At 37.6% G+C, this 23,711-nt stretch overlaps 1 protein-coding gene across 4 annotated transcripts in view; it reads right to left on the bottom strand.

Annotated features, from left to right (window-relative positions):
* Positions 1–23,711, bottom strand: part of Entpd7 (ectonucleoside triphosphate diphosphohydrolase 7) — a 51,672-nt gene that overhangs the window by 25,342 nt on the left and 2,619 nt on the right. For all 4 annotated transcript variants that reach the window (XR_004516274.1, XR_004516275.1, XM_010638526.2 and 1 more), the window contains exons 4-7: positions 9,680–9,885; positions 8,969–9,119; positions 3,125–3,228; positions 274–330 (exon numbers count right to left, since the gene is read on the bottom strand). Coding sequence is in view for 2 of the 4 variants with exons in the window: in XM_010638526.2 (XP_010636828.1) it covers positions 274–330; positions 3,125–3,228; positions 8,969–9,119; positions 9,680–9,885 (518 nt within the window). In the remaining 2 variants the exon portion in view is untranslated. The remainder of the gene's footprint in view (positions 1–273; positions 331–3,124; positions 3,229–8,968; positions 9,120–9,679; positions 9,886–23,711) is intronic.

The following is a 23,711-nucleotide window of genomic DNA, read 5'->3' as shown; positions in this document are numbered from 1 at the left end:
TAAAAAAAAAAAAAAAAAAAAAAAAAAAAGCAAAGACCTGGGAAAGTGAAAAGGCTCTAAGTTGAATTCCCAGTACCAGAGAGACAAAGAGACAGAGAGACAGAGAGACAGACAGACAGAGACAGAGAGACAGAGAGAGAGAAAGAGAGAGTGAGAGAGAAACAGAGACACAGAGACAGAGAAATAACTCCAAATTAGTACTTATACACTACTGACAGGTTATGAATTAAACCTTCAGCCCTTAAAGAATTATTATAAGATAGTATTACTCACCATCCTCATGGTCAAATCTTCCTAAAACAAAGTTGATACCAATCCATGCATAAACCCCTAAAGAAGAAATATAAAAGGCCTTGCTTAATTCTCTACTGCTATCCCATGTATACATCTCTCCCTAGGTCTACTCTCTTCTCCTTTTCTTGGGGAAAAAAAAAGTCATAGTGCTATATTTTATTCTATATTCTCAGTGCACAGATTTTAAATATTTTATGTTATGATTCCTCCCCCTTTTTTAAATTACTTGCTCAGGAGGCTGAGGCAGAAAGATTGTGAGTATGAGGCAAGCTTGGGCTATACAGCAAGTTAAAGCCTGGCCTGGAGTGAGATCCAGTCAAGTTTTAAAACAAAACATTATTTTCATCTTCTAAATTTCCTATAATGAATAAGAACAACTATAAAAACAAATGTTAAAAAGTATAAATCCTTGGGCTGGGGGTTTGGCTAAATGGTTCCGCTGCCTGCCTCAAAAGCACAAGGGCCCAATTTGATCCCCGGTACCAAGCAAACAAACAAACAAAACAAAACAAAAAAGTATAAATCCTTGAGTTTTACTTCTGGGCAAGGAAGAAGCACATTCCACCCTGTCTCCCTTGCTGGATGCAAAGAGATATTCTAGACAGAATGCATGCAGCAGCTTTGTGAGAACTCTTGTGAGTAAAAGATTTACAGGGCACACTGAGAAAGAGGCCGGAACTCACCCACAACTCAGCAGTGAGTCACATTTTTTCCCCATAGATGTTGCTTGGCCTGGGTTCAAAAGCAGCTTGAAACATGAAAGCATGCATCAGGTATAGGCAGAAATAATTTTAAGGCCTTGATTTCTTGTCCAAGGAGCACATAAAGAGAACTCCAATGGTTCAGAGAGTAGGGGGAAATCCTTTGCTTCTTTTTTCTTTTTTTGTGTCCCCTCATGCCCCTGACACTCTCACAGCAACAGAGGTGTAGGGTGGGTGGATTCCTAAAACTCAAAGAATATGAATTCTCCCTAGCCAGAGGAAACAGCAGCCTTAAATGTGTGAGGCAGATTCACACTGCTTATTTTTCTCTGTGTCCTCCTGCCACCACCTGGCCCTTGATGCAGATGAAATCAAGGAAACTTCCTGGCATAGTGGGTAAATTAAAAGCCTCATTTTCTAGGCATGATACTGTATCCTTATAATCCCAGCACTCTGGGAGGCTAAGACAGGAGGATCACAAGTTCAAGCCCAGTCTGGGCAACCTGGTGACTTAACAAGACTCTGTCTCAAAATACAAAGTAAAATGTTTTTAAAAGGTGGGTGTGAGTGTGGATGTGGCTCTGTGAGAAAGCCTTGCCTTCAACACACACACACACACCCTGCTTTTCTGACCAGAGGACCATGAAAGTAAGCTCCAAGGAACAAGAAAGTATTGAGGCTACCATGAGAATAGGGATGAACCTGTGTATGAACTTCTGGTCTCACTTCTAAGTATACATGTGTGCATCTGACCCTAACTTATATACCAAAGGTTTTGAGAATTGAACATAGGCGAGGCCACTGCCCAGACTCTATAATGGCTTACACACATGGGACAAATCCAAATACAGTAGCAGGGTCAAGGTTTTGAATAATGAACTAATAGAATCACAGCCCACAAAAGACAGGTGAGAACTTGAGTTTGACCTAATCCTTCCCTTCAAAAATGAACTGTCTTCCTATGATTTAGGACACAGAGTCTCATAATGTAATATTCAAAATGTCTAGAAGATAATATAAAATTATTTGGCATACAAAGAACCAAAAACCTCAACAAACAAGGGAAAAGACAGTTCAAAGATGCCAACCCTGAAATGACACATGTATTAGAATTATCAAAGATTTAAAGAGCTATGTAACCAAGAAATATGAGCTGTATGGCAATGAATACGTAGAGCAAAGAAACAGAATATTAAGAAGAAACTGTAATTTAAGATTTAAAAATGTAAAATTAAGGGGCCAGGGATTTAGCTCAGTGGTTCTGCCCCCTGCCGTGCAAACACAAGGTCCTAAGTTTGATCCCTGGTACCAAAAAGAAATAAAATAAATAAAATTCAAATTCAAAATGGTAAGTATTTTCCTTTCAGCATAATACAAGTAGAAGAGATAAAATCTCCTCTTTTTCTTAAGAAATAGAGCTGGGCATGGTGGTGTATGCCTGTAATCCCATCACTCAGAAGGCCGAGACAGGGAAAATCACAGAGTTCGAGCCTGAATTACACATCAAGACCATGTCTCACAAAAACCAAACCAAACCAAAATAATTGCCTAGTAGCTACAATAAAGGGAATGCTTATAACAAAACAAAACTAATGTATCTTAGTCATTCCCTGAAATTAAAGTTCCCCTTTATTTATCCTAATAATTTGATTTATACTTGAATTTGGCAAACTCAATACAACTCCTAGAACTTTATGTTTTCAAAAATATAATTAGCTAACCAAAAATCTGTTTTTGGGTTTTTTGTTTCGTTTTGTTTTGTTTGGTTTGGTGACAAGGTCTTGCTATGTGGTCCAGGCTAGTCTTGAACGCACTATGTAGCCCAGGCTGTTCTAGAACTCTTGGTGATTCTCCCATCTCAGCCTCGTGAGTGCTGGGATTACAGGCATGTGCCACATCTAGCACAAAAATCCATTCAAAATAATCATTAAATATTAATACACTCTAAAGATAGTGCTTAGTTCTAAATTAAAGCCAGATGCAGAATATACAAACCGTTTAGCAGAATCAAGAAAACTGTTCAGTAGAAATAAAACCGGGTATACAAAGTAATCCTAAACATGAAATTAGTTAAGGCAGATAGTAACTGGCTGAAAAATGACCCTGCTGCAACCCTCAAGGCCCAGTACCTTCTTGCTTCCCAGAGATCACTTCTGCCTGAGACTGAGAAAAGAGGAAGTCAAACTCCAAAGGTAAATCTTTCACTAAGTCAGCCAAGATAGCCAACTGCTTCCTGCAAAAAAGGAGAATCCAAAAGTTAATCATTAATTCTCTTCTTAGCTGGTACAATGGGGTAGGTTTGTAGTCCCAGCTACTTGCGGGGCTGAGACAGGAGGATTGGGCCAGCCAGGCAATACAGCAACTGCCTCAACTAAATGTTCTTCCACTTAGTCTTGTTATGATGTCATCACTATTCACCTACCTTTATCCACTTGCCCAGTCTGCTTCTTTCTGGTACTTTTAAAAATTTTTTTCTGTACTGGGGATTAAACCTAAGACCTTCACACTAAGATATATATCCCCAACCCTTTTTTATCTTTTCTTTTTTTAAGAGGAGGAAGAATTTGAGAAAAATAGCTTCTGTCTAAGAGAGACAGTAGAAGGTCCAAAAAGTGGATTGCCCCTATCTTTTTTATTTTGAGACAGAGTATCAGTAAGTCACTAAATTGACCGGGTTGTACTCAACTTTGCAATCCTCGTGCCTCAGCCTCCCAGACTATTGAGATTATAGGCATGTGCCAAGAGGCCCAGCTACCTCCTTTATTTTTAAAGGCTTAAACTACTTCCCAAGTACAGCTTCCAACACATAGGGCAATATACTAATACTTTTCCCTTAGATAATGTTATAACTCAAACTGTTAAAAGACGCTTCTCAGAATTATGAATAAACCACAATTATGAATAAACCACAGGAAACTGCAGCACAGTTTCACAATTATAAAATAAATCAATTACATTATTCCTAATTAGTATTAAAGATATAAATGAAGGAACACAATCTCAGCCTCAGATTCTACATAATGCAGAAACAATACCTCACATTACCACCTAAGAGGTATAGCTAGTTCACAAGTTTGTATATAATTCTTTGCCCCGGTATTAATTTTAATCTTCTTTTCCATATTGGAAGGGTTTTCTCTCTTTATAAAATCTTATCATTTGAAAAACTTATATCAGGCTCAAAATCCAAGGTTCATAATACGATATTTTCAACGTGGAGATGACTTCTGAAACTTTGTATCCTGAGTTGTTTTTCCTTTTAAAGTCTTAAGTATTTTATCAGTATTATCAATGAAAAACAAAGCAGGAAATAATAATAGGAATCTAGGAAAAACAGTCTACTGGCTCAGATAGTTGTCAGCATGGCTTAGTGAAGAATGCTATTGGCACTTAAAAGGGAAGAATCACACTAGAGGTAATACTCTTCCAATATAATGCCAGGCAGTTTCCTTTAAAAGTTCTTTGTTATATAAATTAAATTCTTACAAAACTTTCACATGGGAAACAAGATGGGCTATTCTTCTGCTCTACTGGATATGTTTCTAAACCATGCACAGGAGGTACCTGCTGGGTTTGATGATGTGAAGGAAGAACATTCAAGCACCAACCTATGTTTGTTGTTTGGAATATAAATTACCAGTACCACCTTTCTACAGAGCACTTGAGAATTGTTTCAGTTTTTTTAAATGTACTTAATATTTGATCCAGCTATCATACTTTCAAAAAGTTGTTCCAAGGAATGAAAAGAATACTGCAGCACAATTTATTTACAACAATGACAATGCCGGGAGTGGTGGTGCACACTTGTGATCCTAGCACTTGGGAGGCTGAGGCAGGAGGATCCATGCAAATTTCAAGCCAGCCTGGGCTACATAGTGAGTTCAAGGCCAGCCTGAACTACATGATGAGACCCTGCCTCAAAAAAAGAAAGAAGAGGGGGCAAACTGAAAATAACATAATAACTAGGGATTGATTAAATAATTTATGGTACAACCATACAATGTAATATGCATAGATGTTAAAAAGAAAGGAGGTGAATTTTATATCTACATGCATTGATATAAAAAAGTATTCAACACATTTTGTTGAGTTCTACTAAGTTACAAAATAGTAGTATAATGTGATCTCACTTATGCTAAAAACAAACAAAAAACTCGTGTACTGCACAAGAATAGGACGGAACTTTCATTTTCTGAAATTCAGTGGGTTTTTTTTTCTTTTTCTTCAGTGTTTTTTTTTTTCTAAACATATAATGGGAAAATCCCACGTGGTAGGCAAACACTCTTAACACCAAGTTATATAACCAGTCACACCCCCTCCCACTATGCCAGAGATCAGACTCAGGACCTTGCACTTGCCAGGCAAGCGAGATGACACTGAGGTACATCCCAGCCCTTTATTTTATTTTGAGACAGGATCTCACTAAGTTGCCCACGCTGGTCTCAAAACTGAAATCTTGGTTAGAATTACAGGCATGTGCTACCATATCCAGCTGCCTTTGTAATTTAAGGGAATTTCCATGACAAAGTGAAAGAGAAGTAGAAAAACAATTTGTTAAACCACTGCAAACAAAAAACCAAAAAACCAAGTGTTAATAAATTCAAAATACAGTCCAGGTGATTCAACCCCATATGGAATACTACTCATATATGCTAATGTAAGTCAGATTCTTCCTGTGATAGTCACAATATCAACAACTAGCTTGACCTTAGAGGCAGCAGTGATTTCACAAAGCCCAGACCAGAAGTATGCATTATTGAGAGGTGATCAGAAAACAAGCAAAAGAAAAGGGAAAAACTCTTTTGAATTCTCAAGATAAAATAAATATTAATATTCAGAGCTTCTACACTAACAGTTAACATTGTAGACAAATGAAGTAGAGCTACACAGTTGATTTAGTTTTGATATAAACTTTAACAAACAGTGGCAATACTGGGCAGTGCCAAGAGATGAGGCAATCGCCTCCTTTGCTCTAGACACAAAAGATGCCCAAGCCACTCTCCAGGTGCCTCTACCTAGTCCTGTGGCCTGGAACTACCTTTTTGACCTCTGAGTTAGCTTTTCTCTGACTTTCCCATTTCCTTGACTGTGAGATCTTTAGCTACTCAGTTTGTAATGATGGAATCCCCTCTTGAGTCACGTACTCTTCCCAGGGTCTAAAATTTTTAAAAGGATGTCAATATTACCAATGCCAAAAATAAAAATTCTAGGGCTGGGGATTTAGCTCAGTGGTACCACGCCTGCCTTGCAAGTGCAAGGTCCCGAATTCAATCCCCTGTACTTAAAAAAAAAAAAAAAAAGACCAACATATATGAGGAAATAAATAAGGAACTAGAAGGCCTATCATGTTGATAAATGGCTAAATAATCTGCTTCTCAAGAATAAACTAGAGTGTAAAACGAGCTATGCCTCTAAGTAGGACGAAAGAATTCCACTGAAAGAAATACTGATATAGGTTATATTATGTGTCCTGTGTGGCAGAAGCAGCAGGAAGCTAGGTTTTGTTGTTGCTGATAGTTTTTTCTTTCTTCTGTCTTTTTGTATTTAGGCAACACTAGGGAGAGAGCCTAGTACAATCACAGCAATGAGTGCAAACGCCAGCTCTTTTTATTTTGAGACAGGGTCTTGCTAAGTTTACTCAGTTGCCTAAATTAGGGTTGAATTTGCAGTCTTTCTGCCTCAGCCTCTTAAAGTGCTGATTCTAGGAACACACCATGACAGCCATCTGTTGTTGCTGTTTTAAGAAAAGAAAGGACAGGGGCTGGGGATTTAGCTCAGTGGTGCCACTGCCTGCCTCACAAGTGCAAGGTCCCAAGTTTGATAACTGGTACACAAAAAGAAAAGAAAAGAAAGGCCAAGTATACAAATTAAAATGTGTGGAAAAGGGAGCTGCTATTTACCAAGAGAAAATATTTAAGCTAATAAGAAATGCCTGATACCTATGACACTGTGAACATTCCCAGAAGCTAACCTCTAAATTTAAGATTGGCAATGACCTCGTTATTATGACATCGAAAGTACAGACAACAAACCCAAAAAATAAACATGTGGGATTTTTCCGCACAGCAAAGGAAACAATCAGCAGAGTGTAAAAGCACACTACAGAATGGAGGAAAATATTTGCAGCCGGGGATGTAGCTCACTGGCATCACGCTTGCCTGGCAAGTGTGAGGGCCTGAGTTAGCTCCCTGGTACAGGAAAGAAAAAAAAAATTGCAACCCACATTTAATTAGGGGTTATTCTTAAAAATATAAAATAAATTCTTACAACTCAATAGTGAAAAAAAAACTCATTTTAAAATGGTCTACGAGGGCTGGAAGTTTAGCTCAGTGGTGCCAGTGCCTGCCTGGCAAGTGCAAGGTCCTGAGTTCAATTCTTGGTTCTGCCAAAACTAAATAATTAAATATTTTTAAAAAACAGGCTATGAACTTGACACTTGACACTTTTGTCTTTCTCCAAAGACAAACTGCCAACTAGCACAGTATATGGGAAAATACTCAAGGTCACTACATCAGCAAGTGCAAATCAACACCAGTGAAATAGCATCTCACACCTGTCAGGATGGCCATTATTTAAAAACAAAACAAAAGACAAGTGTTGTCAAGGATGTGGAGAAATCAGAACCTCTGCATCCCACTGGTGGGAATGTAACATGGTATGGCAGATACGAAAAACAATATAGGGGTTCATCAAAAACTGTTTAAATGGAGGTCTGAGAATGTAGTTCAATTATAGAGTATCTGGTAGAGTGTCTGCTTAGCACATGCAAGGCTCTTGATTTAATCCCTAGCACAGAAAAAAATACTAAACATAGAACTACCATGATCTTATAGGCAACTACTCAAAAGAATTCAAGTCATGGTCTCAAAGAAATATTACCACTCCCGTGTTCACTGCAGCATCACTCACACCAGCCAACATGTGGCAACAACTTCAATGTTCATGGACAGATGGATAGGGAAATCGTGGTGCTCTACACACATACACTGGAATATTACCTAGCATGTAAAAAGCAAGACATTCTGTAATTGCAACAAAATGGAAAGATGCTGATATGCTCATTATACTAAGGGAAATAATGGGCATAGAGTTACAGCTAAGTATTGTTAATTAGTCTAGAGACAGGCTGTAGAGCACTGTACACAGAGCTAATATGCATTATACATTTTAAAATGTGGTAAGAGTGTAAATCTCATGTTAAATGTTCCTACCACAATAAAAAAAATCATAAACAAAATTCAGGGAGTTCATTCCCACCCCATGCCCACAATAAGAACAGTGGAATTCAGGGGGCTTCAAAGGGGAAATTCATATACACGGAGTGGCCTACCTAAATATAATCTCCTCTTCCTCTTTCTGAACCTCCTCCTCCTCTTTCTGAACCTCCTCCTCCTCCTTTTCTAATGGAAGATGGAAGAGCGGGTGTCAAGATCTCAGGCTGAACTGGTGTGGGCAAATGAAAAAGACTTGACTGGCTAGGGCTGAGAAAATCGGTCTTCAGCAATGAAGGCCGAGTTCCGTAGCACCAAGAGGAGGGACTCACTCATTATCACCACAGCCCAGAGAGAGCTACAGAAAGAGCAGGATTGCTAACCAATCTCTCCTGATAGATAGCCCTAGTAGGTATCCAGATCCTCAAGTGGGCTGCTCATTATCTTCTGTAATTATGTCCTCCCTCTCAGAGCCTCATAATTCAAATATAATCACACTGCTCCGCAACCTCAATCCAAATTTAGGAATTACTACAACCTAAGTAAATGACAGGGAGATATGATCAACTGACTGTGCAACAACTAGGTACAGGAGTGGCTCTTGCTTTATTTCTGAGCAAGGAATCTTTCCATGCTGCCTGTGAGCTGTGCATGGTATACCTACATCAACCTCTACACTAGGGAACCAGAGGGTGACAACACAGAATCAGTCTTTCAACCCCTGTACACCCATTTTCCTGTCTCCCAGACCCTGCGTGGCACCTCTCAGGAAGAAGCCTCATGCCTGCAGTGCAGAGGATATAAAGGGGCGTCTCCTTGTGCTTCTTCACAGGCACATGAGCAGCGGCAAAGCTCAGAAGAGGACGAAGGTAATCACTGGCATGTTCTGGAGTGTCTGACATTGCAGAGATTCCTTAAGTAAAATAAAATATTTTCTTTAAAAAGCAGGTCACAAATTCAGAAAACTGATATGCCATAGGTTCTACTTAAGGTCCAACACATTAACTAATTTGAGAGGAATGGGAGACGATAAATGATTTATCACTCTGTTATGATTTAGATCTGAAATGTCCCCAAGCCTTACATTTAGGCCTGGTAAAAAGGGGTGGATCACCGGGGGTAAGAACTGGAAGGGTATATTCCCATCCCCAGTTCTTCCCTTCTCTCTGCTTCTGCTCACCGTGCTCTGAGCTGCTTTCCTCCACCACACTGTTCTGCCATGTTGTGAATACTTTGGAGCCAACGAAGCATAGAATGAACCTACTCAAACTATGAGCCAAAATAAACCTTTCCTTCTTCAAGTTGTAGGTGTTGGACGTTTTGTTCCAGTAACGGGAAAGCTATATCCTCCTCCCACCACTCAGACTCCCCTAAAGAAAAGGATAATTTTCTTTCTCTCCCTTTTCTTCTCTCCTCTCATCCTTTAGCAGATAAAAGAGTTCACAACAAGATACTGTACATCCTGATTAGTACCTGGTTTGATTTTTTTAACCACAGGTTGGCTGTTGCGGTCTCTCATCTGTTTGATGTCCAGCAAGTCGTGAGGGTTCCCATTATGCCTTGGCCAGAAATAAACAAAAATCCTGGAGCCACTGCTACCACAGTCTATCACGAGGCCATAATTCAGACTTGGGTCTTCCGTGTCAGTAGCTTCAAGCTCCCCTACCCGAGCCAAATACCTAAAACAAGGCAAAAAAGAGAAATCAAGCAGGCACGTGAAGGCATCATCATTTACTTCATTGGTTCATGAGCCTTTCCTTATAACTTATATGTGCCAAACACACGTAGTTCTAATAAAGTCCTAACAAAGGAAAAACAAAAACACACTGGCTATATTTACTGCCACACATTAGGTAACCGCTGGTTGGCTTGACTGAAGACCAATGCAAGCAAATAAATACATGTTCGGGACAGTTTTGAAACTGGCTAGGCTAACAAATCTTACCGAGTATTAAAGAGTTTGTGAGCTTGAATAAATTACTGGGTTATGCTGTTGTAAGCCACCAAGTTCTGGGTGGTCTGTTAAACTAGACAACTATGATAATTATTTCTTTTGTATTTTCCTATCCTTTCTATACATAAACAATATGTAGGATGATTCTCACTTAACGTGGCTGTTTTGTTTTTGGTATTGGGGATCGAACTCTGGACCAATGTGGCTATCTGAATGGTATTTTTAACTGTATTGGGGGCAAGATTGTTCTGTGCTTTATGTTAGAATTACATTAATAAAAATGTATTTCATAAAAATATTTTTTTCAAACATTTTGTATGGCCTGGAGTTGTAGTTCAGTGTCAGAGCACTTGTCTAGCATTTATGATGTCCTGAGTTTGACCTGAGCAATAAAAGAGAATAAAATATTTTATAGATGTAAAAAGAATATTTATAAAACATATATGATATAAAAAATAACAATAAAACAAATGGCAATGTACCCATCACCCATCTTAAAAATAAAACATTACACAATTTAAAGAAAAAAATGCTTCTAGGCCCTAAGACATCAGTATTTTCTGTTGAGATTTTTATTTCAGATTCTCATTCCAGGATCTATGGTTCTTGGAAGATGAAACAAGTGAAAGTGTTACCATCAAACACATCAAGGTTTTGAGTCTCAGCTCTATCACATTCAGCAAGTTTCTTAACTTCTCTTAGAGAGTTACTTCATCTGTAAAATAGGAGAGTTAAGAGTATCTACTGTAGCCTGAGTGGTGCAGTGTTTGCCTAGCATGTACAAGGCCCAGGGTTTCATCCCCAGCATGACAAAAAGAAAGTTATTTATCCTCAGAAAGAGAATATATGTCAGTGAGTTAAGCAGTTCTGTGCTACCACTGTTGCTAAGATAAATATTAGGAGAGCAAATAGGAGACTCTGAAGGAAAAGTCTGAAAGTCTAGAAATAAGAACTAATTCATATCATGTAAAGGTACAAGATCCCAATGATAAATGTAACTATATTACTTGCTATAAATGGACCAATAAACTCAATGGGGGAAAAAAAAGAGAAGATGAATGGCCCTACCTCTAACATTAAAAAGGAAAAGAAAGAAAAAAGGCTAAGAGTTGGTAAAATGCTTCAGAGCATCAAGATTTTAACATTAAAATTCATCAGTACCTGGAAAGAGGGCATAACTTCATGGTACACAGACTATAATTTTATCTTCTAAATTCCTTGAGATGTGAGTAAGTGTTACTATAGAATGAGATAATAATTGGTTGGATAAATCCTGTGAAAGGTATGCTGTGAGTTTTTCAAGTGCTATAGCTAAATTCCCTTTCCGATATCCACCTTCTTCCTCCAACATTTTCTTTAGTTAGCTCCTAGATCTCCAAGGGCCTTACAAAGAACCCTTAAGAACCAGATTTTTTGAAACCTGAAACTAACACAATGTGGAAAGCATCTTTAAAAAAAATTAAAATACAAAAGGCAAGTGAAGGGCCTTGAAGTATAGATACTATGAGTTTCTTGTAAATCAGTGTCCAATCTGAACACTAAATCATAAGTCGCATCCTTCAAACCAATTTAGTCTATGTTTATTCATGATTTCACATTGCTTTGCATACTACTGAGTTTCTTGCTTTGGACACAAAAGCAAACTTAATGAAAAGAAGAGCACTTAGGAATAGTTCTGAAATCAAAAAGTAGAACTGCATATCTATCCTGCAAATATCTACAGTGCAAATGCATTAAAAAATATATTTATCCTTTAACATAATACCATAAATGATTGCATAAGACAGATGCATATATAATTTTTTTTTTTATCTGAAACAGCAGCAAGTTAAGGGAAATGAAGTAGGTGGCAAAAATCTGACACACTAGAAAAATTCACAAACCTGAAGCTTCTGCCTCACCTTGTATCTACTCTAATCAAACTACTGGGCTGATGTGGGTTCAGAATTCACCAGTCAACTCATAAAAGCTCACTATCATCACATGAAAGCGGACAGGAGTCTATGTTCAAGCTACAGAATTCTTGCAAATACTGACAAATGGAAAAAAAACAAAAACAGGCAAGCTCAAAAGGGGCTTTTCATTTCCCATCACAGCACTCTTTTCACTTCACATGCTTTACAGATCTTTCCCTGTTCCCTTCTCTGAAAATCACCCTTTTCTACTTCTCTTTGACAAATTCTAGATGCCACCCCTTCCTGCTTATTGAGTAATTATCCTTAGTGCACTGGGTCTCCAACTTTGTGCCTCAGAACTCCTTTATATACTTAAAAATTACTCGAACCCCAAGAGCTTTGTGTACATGAGTTACATCTATCTATATTTAGTATATTACAAAACAGAAAAGCTTTAACTATTAATTCATTTAGCTGAAATAATAAATTCTTCATCCATTAACATAATATACTTATATACAGAAGCTGTATTTTTGCACTGGGTGTGGTGGTACACGCACATAATCTGAGCACTCTGGGAGGCTAAGTCAGGAAGATCAAAAGTTCAAGACCAGCCATGAAACTTAGGGAATTAGTGAGACCCTGACTCAAGATTTTAAAACACTAAGGACTTTTTATACCTCGGCTGATTTAACTTGGGGCTTTTTCATACATACTAGGCAGGCACTCATCACTGAGCTACACACCTGCCTCCTTTTTAAAATTTTGAGACAGAGTTTCACAAAGTCTTGGTGGTCTCAAACTTGCAATCCTACCTCAGCCTCTCAAGAAGCTGGAATTATAGGCAAGGACACTGTGTCCAACTATCTTATACTTTTGAATGGCTTTTACCTAGACATAATTTTGTAACATCATGTATTGGAAAACATTGATTCATTGAATTATGCAAATCTACCAAACACTGACACATTTCATACTACAATATTAAAAAATACTCATTATACCACTAATCCTACTAAAAAAAAATATTTCAAGTATCAGAAAGCTGTCAAATTCACAGTTGCAAGGACAAGCTTTCCAAAATTCTAACTTTCACCTGGAAGTTCAAATTGTATCAAGATAAGTTTTTTCTTTGAAGTAACAGATTTAGTTCATTAATTTTCAAGAAAATGTACATCAAGTACCCAAGCCTAAAAACTAGCTTTTCTGGCCATTCTTTTTTCAAGTAAAAATACTGCTCCATGATAAAGCAGCTATGTTTAGTTCATAACTCAATTATCTAAGCACTCTTCCGCAACACACCTTTAGAATGCAACAGAGTACTATCACAAAGGATATTAAGTAGAACTGCTTATTTTTTGTCCCCAGTGCAACTATGTGACAATGAAAGCTATAGTAATAACTCATCCAGTGTGGTACCTCTATCCTGATTTGTGCAGAAGCACCAGAGGTTTTACTCAATATTGCTCTTGTACTGTTAGAGCAAATGTCAACTCAGTGAACTAGGCAAATAACATCACAAAAGTTAAGAGATGGAAGCAACCCACACTGATTTTTAAAAATCTGAACCAGGTGGTATTATACTCCTGTAATCCAGCTGCTTGGAAGGTTGAAGTAAGGAGATCACAATTTTGAGACAAGTTTAAGCACGAGAGGGGCCTCTGGCTTCTAGCCCCTGTGCTGGAAAAATAAACAAATGAATAAATAAATGGTGTGTGGGGTGTGTGTGTGTGTGTGTGTGAAGAAATACTTGTCAGCTTTCAAAAGCAGGAAATCCTGCCACATGCTTCTACATGGACAAACCTTCAGAACATTATGCCAAGGACTTTCCACATGCCAAAAATTAAAACTAGACCCCCATATCTCTCACCATGCACTAAACTAAAATCAAAATGGACTGGAGATATAAATATTACACCAGAAACACTTTATCTGTTGGAAGATAGCACAGGTAAAACTCTTGCAGATATGGTGTAGGCAAACACTTTATGAACAATACCAAACCACACAGGAAATCCAACAAGGAATGAACATCTTGGATCACATCATACTACAAAGCTTTTGTGACTGGGGATTTGGCTCAGCAGCAAAGCGCCTGACCAGCAATCGCAAGGTCCTGAGTTCGATCCCCAGTACCAAAAAAAAAAAGCTTTTGCACAGCAAAAGAAACCACCAATAGAGTGAAGAGGCAACTCACAGAATGGAAAAAAAATTTTACCACCTATTCTTCAAACAAAGAGCCAAGCAGGGGTATGGGGAAAAAATAAGAACCAAGCCCTGTCATGTAAAGGTACAAGATCCCAATGATGAATGTAACTGTACTGTATTCCTAAAAAGTACCAATAAACTCAATGAAAAGAAAGAGCTAATATTAGAATATATAAAGAATTTTTAAAAGTCAGATCCCCCCACCAATTTAAAGACCCAAGCCAAAAATGGGCTTCTGAAATGAACAGACATTTCTCAGATGAAGAAGTCCAAACAAATAAATATATGAAAAAATGTTCCACATCACTGGTCACCAGAGAGATTCAAATTAAAACAACTCTGAGATTCTCATTCCAGGAAGAAAGGCCATTATTAAGAAATCAACCAATAACTAATGATGGCAAGGCTATGAGGGAAAGGAAGCCTTCTCCACTGAGAGTGGGAGTGTAAACTGGTACAACCACTATGAAAATCAGAATGAAGATTCCTCAAAAAACTAAAATCAGAGGTTCCATTTGACCCAGCTATTCCCCTTCTGGGTATCTTCCCAAAAGAATTAAAAGCATCATACCACAGCAATATATGCACAACCATATTTATAGCAGCACGACTTGTAATAGCTAAATTTTGGAAATAGCCCATATGCCTATCAATGCATGAATGGATAAAGAAAATGTGGTTTCTATACACAATGGCATACTACTCTGCCATAAAGAAAGAGACTTGAGACATTTTTAGGGAAGTGTATGCACCTTGACAACATAATCTTAAGTGAAATAAATCAGGCATACATGCTTAAACATCACACTGTTCCTCTTGTGTGAGAAACCCAACAGGTAAATAAGGACCAAAATGGAGGATAGATATTATGAATAGAAAGAAAAGTATTCAAATGGGAAGGGGAACAGGGAGGGGGAAGGGAGAAGGAAGGAAAGGAGTAGGAATGAAAAAATTTAAAGGAATGGAAGGAAAACAATATAAACAAAGTTTTATAAGTGGAGATGGGAAGAGTTGAAGGGAAAGGCGGGGAATGGGATAAAAAAGAATTGAGGTATAATATGTACAGATATAAATTACCTATGATGATGTATGTATTATGTATGTCAAAAGTATGCTAATAAAATTAATTTTAAAAAATAAATCATGAAGAAAAAAAAGAACATTATACCAAGGGAAACAAGCCAGTCAGAAAAAGAGAAATACTGCATGATTCCACTTATGTGGGGGATTTAAAGTAGAGTCACATCATCAGAGGTAAATGGCAGGGAGGAGTGGATGGTGTAAGGAGAAAAAAAAAAAAGTTGTTCATTCTGTGGAGAGTTTCATGTCTGGACATTTGTTGTGCAACAATGTAAATATGCTTAACACTACTGAACTATACAGCTCATTAAATTGGTAAATTTTATGTTTGTTTTTTAACCACAATAAAAAAGATGAGCAACATCTTAATGTTGTTATGAAAATAGTTTTAGCCTCACAGACTCCTGACAATGGTCTCAAAGACCTCCCAAGGGTCTATAAACACTCTGAGAAACCACTGCTCTAATACAACTTTCTCTCTCTCACATTCAACTGATTTGTTTACTTTTTCTTGTCTCCTTTGACATGGCTTCCCAGTTATTAAGAAGTTTCACTCAACCATGCTGACCCTTAGAATATCAACAATGGTTTGAAAAGGCTTCTTGTGTTCTAAAATGTGAAGTGTCATTATTCCTTTGGAGTAATTTGTTTATATTTCAATATGAGCCCCTAAGATTTCATTCACATTTGTTTGTTCTACTTCTCCATTTAGAGACCACTGGGGTCTTAAGAGCAGGTGGCTATCAATATTTCAGTGTTCCTCACATTTCTCTAAATGGTTTGATCATAGAGCTTATAATGAGAAGCTGTAGGTTTGTTAATGTCTCCATATCTTTGTACAGCTATATTCAAAACTAACTAGTCTCTTAGAAAATTTCAATGGCTTTCCCAAGTAGGTATCCTGTTATCCTTTCTGATTCCTCCCATAATAAGCAACTTTAGAGCTCTAATTTTGGTGCAACTCAACTTTGCTTTCTCTACCCTCAGAAGTCTTCATGTGTACAATGGTGAAAAATGTCAGCTGACATTAGATCTCCAAGCAAAAAGAACCAGATAGCATTTATGTTACACTTCCCAGATAAGTCTTTCATCCATCACTGCAGATGGCAGAAAGTCTCCATTTGTCTTATTTTTCACACAAATGAGAAACTAAAGAACAGCTTTCCTCTCTGGGAAGTTAACAGAATTGCCTTTTTCAACGATTGTGACTTTTCCAGCCTGGGATTTAGCTCAGTGTTTTCACTACCTGCCTTGCAAGCACAAGGGCCAAAGTTTGATCCCTGGTACAAAAAAAAAAAAAAAAAAAAAAAAAAAAAAAAAAAAAATTGTGACTTTTCAGCCCAGGATTTAGCTCAGTGGCACTATACCTGCCTCACAAGCACAAGGTCCTGAGTTCGATTCCTGGTACAAAAGAATGTGACTCTTCTTAACCTTGCATCTTGCATTTTTCTCTCTTGGCTTCCCAACATGATTCTTTCACCAAACCTTTCCTGGATTTTTCACTTACAATTTGCTGTCCTAACCTTTACAGTTACAGTTAATTACTTCCATTAGTGGACCCTTCTGCTTTGCTATGCTGCACTAAGCCCAACCCTAAAGAGGACCTAATCTAAGAGAACAGTTCCAAAAGCTTTGGAAACCCTTAAGTCACCTTCCCAAGAGAGGTCTGATTCTTTTCACCAAACCTTTCCTGGATTTTTCACTTACAATTTGCTGTCCTAACCTTTACAGTTACAGTTAATTACTTCCATTAGTGGACCCTTCCTCTTTGCTATGCTGCACTAAGCCCAACCCTAAAGAGGACCTAATCTAAGAGAACAGTTCCAAAAGCTTTGGAAACCCTTAAGTCACCTTCCCAAGAGAGGTCTGATTCTCTAACACACACACACACACACACACACACACACACACACACACACAGGTGCACACCCTCTCTCTTAAAAAGATTTCCTTCTAGTCACTACCCACCGAGTCAATGAAAATTACCCACAAATACATCACCCCAGGTAGAACTGGAAGACCACAGCTTTTCACTGCCATTTTCCTGAAAACATTAACATCATTACAGCTATAACTGACCGCACCATTGCCTAGTTTACAAAATCCACACTAATGATACCACTTTTAGAGGTCAAACTCATCAATGTACCAAAAGTCGATGAAAGTAGCCTCCATTAGTATAGGCCTAGCAGCTCTTTGCTGGAAGGTGTACTCTTCAATGCTCTTCATGACTCAGAACCAAATATAATTAGAGCTAAAGTAGCTGTGCATAAATGATGACAGTAAGGTTGTGCAAAGTTATTACTTACCTCCTAGTGTGATTAATCAGAGAAGTCAGGAACATTTGCAATTTAGAGTCCTGCTTATAAATACTACAAATACCATGAAAATCGAGTAAATGAATAAATATGTGTAGATGCCTTCAATTTCACCAGAAAAAAAAAAATCTGAATTGCTCTATTAACAACCTTTGATTTTAACCACATATCCTAAAGTTTGCCTTTTTTATTCTAACCATAAATAATTTTTATTTGATTTAATGAATTGAAACTCCTAAGAAAAGACACTACAAGCCCATCATTGACACAAAACCTCTCATCAGTTATTCCTGGATTATCAAAGAAACATGAAGGCCACACATTTCATTATCTACAAAAGACAATCTTCATGACAATTCAACCACACAAAAGTTTACCCTCTAAACATAGTGCTCTTACATATGTGTAGGGTTGGGGATATAAAAGAAGTCTGTACTTTCCATTCAAGTGAACTGTAAACCTAACACTGATATAAGTAAAATCTACTTTTTTAAAAAAAAGGTGGGATGGGCCAGGAATTTAGCTCAATGGCACTGCACCTGCCTGGCAAGCCCAAGGTCCTGAGTTCAATCCCCAGCACTAAAAGAAAAAAAAGGGGGTAGGGGGAGGGTGGATTTAAATTCTATTTCTACTGATACTCTACTCTCTCTACATTTACCTTTTACTAAATTCTAGTCCTGATGAATAACTTTGCCTTCTCCTTTCAGAAGCAGTATGAGTATGTGTTCACAGTAAAGAAAAGATACAACTCTTTGGTTTTGAGACTACTGAGAGAAAACTCACACACAGGCTTCTAAAGTCTGGCTGGGGTCATTCCACCAATAGCTCCAAAAAATTTTGAATTACAATTTCTTCAAGAGTTTTATCATTTTTTTCTTCAAGCATATTCAGTGTTTATCTTACATCTAGATTTCTGATCCATTTTGATTTGATGTTGGTACAGGGTGAGAGAGATGAATTTAGATTCATTCTTCTACACATGAATAACTAGTTTTCCTAGGACCATTTGTTACAGAAGCTATCTTTTCTCCAGCACATGTCATGGCCTCTTTTTCAAATTATCAGATGGCAGAAGGTGTTGAGGGTTATTTTACACCCTCTGTTCTATTCTATTGGTCAACACGTCTGGGTTTCTTTTTTTATTATTTATTTATTGATTGATTCATTTATTCATTCACTCATTCATTTTGGTTCTTTGGGACCAGGTCTCACTATGTAGTCCAGGCTGGTCTTGAACTCACTGTGTAGCCCAGACTGGCCTTGAACTTGCAGCAGCCCTCCTTCCTGAGCTTCCGAAGTGCTGGGATTGGCCAGCAATATGTTTGTTTTTATGCCAGTATGGTGCTGTTTTTACTACTGTAGCATTGAAGTACAACCTCATATCTGACATTGTAATGCCTCCCACTTTGCTTATGATGCTCGGGATTGCTTTGGCTATTCTCAGTCTCTTCTGGCTCCATATTTTAGAAGTGTTTAGAATTGTGAGCTTGTGGGGGAAAAGGAACCCTTCTACATTGTTGGTGGGAATGTAAACTACTACCAGTATGGAAATCTGGGTTGAGATTCCTCAAAAAACTAAAAATAGAAATTCCATTGATGTAGCTATCTCTTCTAGGTATATTCCTGAAAGAGTTAAATTTATACATGCATACCTATGTTTACAGCAGCACAATTCACAATAGCTAAACCATGAAAGTGGCCTATGTACCCATCAACAGATGAAAGGACAAAGACACACACGATGGAGAACTACTCAGCCATCAAGGATAAATTTGAGTCATTTGTAGGAAAATGGAAGAATCCTGAGATCATGATATTAAGCTAAATAAACCAGACATAAAAGGTTAAATATTACATTGGTTCTATGAGAAACCCAAAATATAAATTAAAAACAATATAAAAGACAGATGGTAGGAAGCAGATAGGTAGACTGTGGAAAGGGGAAGGGGAACTGGGGAAGAAGAGAAAAGGGAAGAAAGGAGAGGGACGAAGGAGTAGAAATGGTCACAATTCAATATGTATTATATACCAATTTCCCAAGGTAAATATAATTATTAATATACTAATGAAAATGGAAAAGAGAATATCTTCAATATGAAACGTGATATAAGAATTTTCTGATACATGACTTCATATATATTAAAAAACAGCTGGGTGTGATGGCACACACTTGTAGTCTCAGCTGCTTGAGAGGCTGAAGTGAGAGAATCATTTGCACCCAGGAGTTCTGGGCTACAGTGCGCTATGCTGATCAGATTTCTGCAACAACTTTGGCATCAATGTGGTGACTCCTGGGAGTGGGGGAACAGCAGGTTGCCTAAGGAAGGGCGAAAGGGCAAGGCCAGAAACAGCAAGTCAAAAAAAAAAAAAAAATGCAACATCCATGACAGACTATCATTTCTAATTAAAGCAATGCCTGATTTCTCCAGACCACAGAAAGATGAATGCAATGTTCCTCTAGGCACATTTTCCCGGATCAAAGATTTCCAAATCTGCTCCTGTGAAGACACCTGTGTGTTCCTGGAAGCACTGCACACTCTGGAGACCACAAAATACTGCTACAACTTTCACCACACCACTTAGAAACAATTTAAGTAGGGGAAAAGACTATATTATATATGCACGTAATCACAACTAGGAAGCACTCATTTTGATATATTTTATTACCTGCTGCACTAAGGCAATAAATATTTCTATCAACTCCTAGTTATTTGCTTAATCATTTTCTCATCAGCTAGTGCTTATCAGTGCTTAAGGAGTAGCAAATACCACAGAAAATAAATTATGGAAACAAAAATTTAAGTGGAGATAATGCTGCCCATCGTCTTTAGTGTACACTTTCAGAGCAGAGAAAGGAATTACACATTAGAAAAATCAACATTATTTTAAATACTATGCTAGGGCTCACATCTGATTAATCAATGTACCAAGCAGTGCAGGTGCTTTTCTGTTAATTCAAAAAACAAACAAAGAAAACAAGATTTCAGGACAGTAAGGAGAGTGGGTAAGGTCACCCAACTGCAAATGACTAGGACTAACTAGCTCTAAAATCAATCTTCTTTTCCTGATACAACGCCTCCTCTTCCCCCAAGTGAATACAGATTAACCTTACAGCAATGGTTTTCAAACCAGGCTGCGTATTACAATCCCTTCGAGAAGAAGCCCTACTACTTGTACAGTATTTGTTAAAGATTCTCAGGTGATTTAGACAATGACAATCAATTCTTTAATGTCAAAGTTAACAAATTATTAGACAATGTCACAGAAGTTTTAAGAAAATACAGAGACCTGTTTACCACTGTAGAAATTGTAGAAATTCAGCAGTACCAAGTCTATTTTTAATACATTTCCTCTCCCTTGCCTCACTGTCCGATGGCGGGTATTGATTATTGTCATCTGTGTGCCTGCATCTACTGACATCTCCTCTTCCACCTTCCACCATTCTAATTCACTGTTATCTGCTGTGCTGTGAGATAAGAGAGCCATGCTAATTAAAAACATATATAAAAGAGAAGCAAGAAGGCTTTATGTGACAATCTTTTATCAGTAAAATACATGAACTTTTAGGACATGAAGTTAGTTGATATCAAATGTGGCTATTACTCATAGGCCTCTTCTGATTACTTTCTGATTCAGATCTTTGTTCCTAATTCTTGTTTGTGCAGTTTCCGATTCCTTGTTCTTGACTCTACACAGCTGTATGTAAGCTGTTATGTAACTAGGAAATAATTATTCCTTCAAGTCTGCCTCCCTTCTTAGAGTATGAACTCTGAGTTCAGGAGCCACATTTTATTCATCCTTATACCCAGTGCCTAATACAGTGTCAATGTTTGCTTCCAGATGCTGTCAAAAGTTTAATAACCTTTATTAACTAACGAGTTCTAGGTTATATGGCTGCTTAACCAGAACTTTACAGGGAAGTAGGACTTCAGTAATGCCATCACAGTGCAACAATCTGTGTGTTCCTAGGGTCTATGGCAACTTGTTTTAGTTAATTCAACCTAAAAAGTATATACTGTATCTGGTCACTAGAGGTACACTGCGAGGATGTAGCTCAGTAGTAGAGTGCTTGCCTGCCTTGCATGCATGAGCTCTTTGGTTCAAACCTCAGTATCCCGCCCTCCTCTCCAAAAAGAACTATCAGACAACTCTGTCACACATACTGTCCAAATGCTTTTTTACTTTTCTCCATCCATGTTGTGCCACCTAAATTCAGGTCATTATCATCTCTACTAAAGTACCCTAATTAGTCTTCTTTCTTTATTTTTTTTTTATTCCTCTCCAATGCATTTTCCACAATGCCAACAAAGAGAACTTTCTTTAAAAATCAATCAGATCATATAATTCTTCAAAATCTTTCCTCTACCCTTAGGATATCTAACCCTCCAAAATGGCTTAACAGGGAGGGAATTTAACTCAGTGGTTCCGCCACCATGCCTCAAAAGCATGCATGGCTTAACAAACTCAAACTGATCTACCACTCCCGTTTACTATTCACTTTCTAATAGCTCTCTATCCATATTAACTAACCATAACTAGACCATGCTGTCTTCCAGTGAGAAACTGTGCTCAGTAGCATTAAAAAATTCCAATAAAGCTAAGCATGGTGGTACCTGCCTATAAACCCAGGACCTAGTAGGCTGAGGCAGAAGGATGTCAAATTTGAACACTGGGCAGTTTAGCAACTTAATGAGTCCTGGTTTCAAAATTAAAAATTTAAAGGGCTGGGGATATAGCTCAGTACAAAAGCCTGAACTATATAGTGACACCCTGCATCAAAAAAACAAAAAAACAGGGCCAGGGATTTAGCTCAGCAGTTCAGTGGCCTGCTTGCAAGCACAAGGACCCGAGTTCAATCCTCGGTACCAAAAAAAAACACAAACAAACAAACTTTTAAAGACATATGAACAAGACTGGGCATGGTGGCATCTACCCATAATCCCAGCATTCAGGAGGCTGAGCCAAGAGTACTGCCATGATTTTGAGGCCAGACTGGGCTACAGAGTGAGTTGAAGGCCAGCCTGAACTATCTAGTAAGACATGTCCACCCTCAAAAAAGTACATGATAGAACTGCTACTAGAAAAAATGGTTGAAAACATAAGCCTCTTGAAAAAAAGTATCAGATTCTCTATTTCCTGGTGCCTAACAGAACCTGCACATACAGGTTGCTAAGTAAATATTTATTTAATTAATTAATGGCAAAAAATAAAAAGAAAATGATAAATTCTTAGGACAGAACAACCCAGAAATAAACTTTATTTTATTATGCATGTGCCCCACTTCCAACCAAAAAAGATTCAAGAAGAGTCGCTAGAGGATTTGGGAAAGTTTCTTCATCCTTAGAATGACATGCTCCTCTGTCTCTTACAGGTCATGACTGAGGATGTAAGCTGCCCTGGCTGCCATGCCTGCTACTTTGCAACCATTAAATAAGCTGACAGAGTGGATAACAGAATAAGGCCAAGATTCCCATCCTCCTAGCCAATGTTGAACTTGTGGTCCCTGGATCCTAGCTATGTGAGCCAGTAAACTATTTTTTTAATAAAGTCAGTTTAGGCTCTTACTTGCACCCCAAAGTGTGCTAATGAATACATATCTGAGAAGCAATGAAGAGAAAATACTTCTAAAAATAAAAAATGTGAAAATCATATTGAAGATGATTCATACAACATGCCATCATTTAATTTTGTAGCCTCAGCAGAAACCAATCTCAAAAAGGTAGCAAAATCAACTTGTACAATAAAATATAAAGAAAATAAAAGGTTTTCTGTGCAATTAGTATGGCATTGAATGTATATGAAATAATTCAGATGTATTATCTACAGCAAAAGTTATTCAACTTTTACTGGACAGAATAAGGAGTAGGTTAAACACTACAGAAGAAAATACTAATGAACTTGAAAGTACAGCAATAAAATATCCAGAATGAAATACAGAGAGAAAAAAAAGAATAGTATATTACAAATATATATATATATATATATCATTGGAGTACCAAATGAGAAGTGGAAGAGGACAAAAAAATGTATGAAGAAGTAATGATCAAAAA

Source organism: Fukomys damarensis, unplaced genomic scaffold, assembly GCF_012274545.1.
Source record: "Fukomys damarensis isolate Sample0158 unplaced genomic scaffold, DMR_v1.0_HiC HiC_scaffold_8, whole genome shotgun sequence".
NCBI classification, from domain to species: Eukaryota; Metazoa; Chordata; class Mammalia; order Rodentia; family Bathyergidae; genus Fukomys; species Fukomys damarensis.
This window is presented reverse-complemented; position numbering and strand designations above follow the sequence as displayed.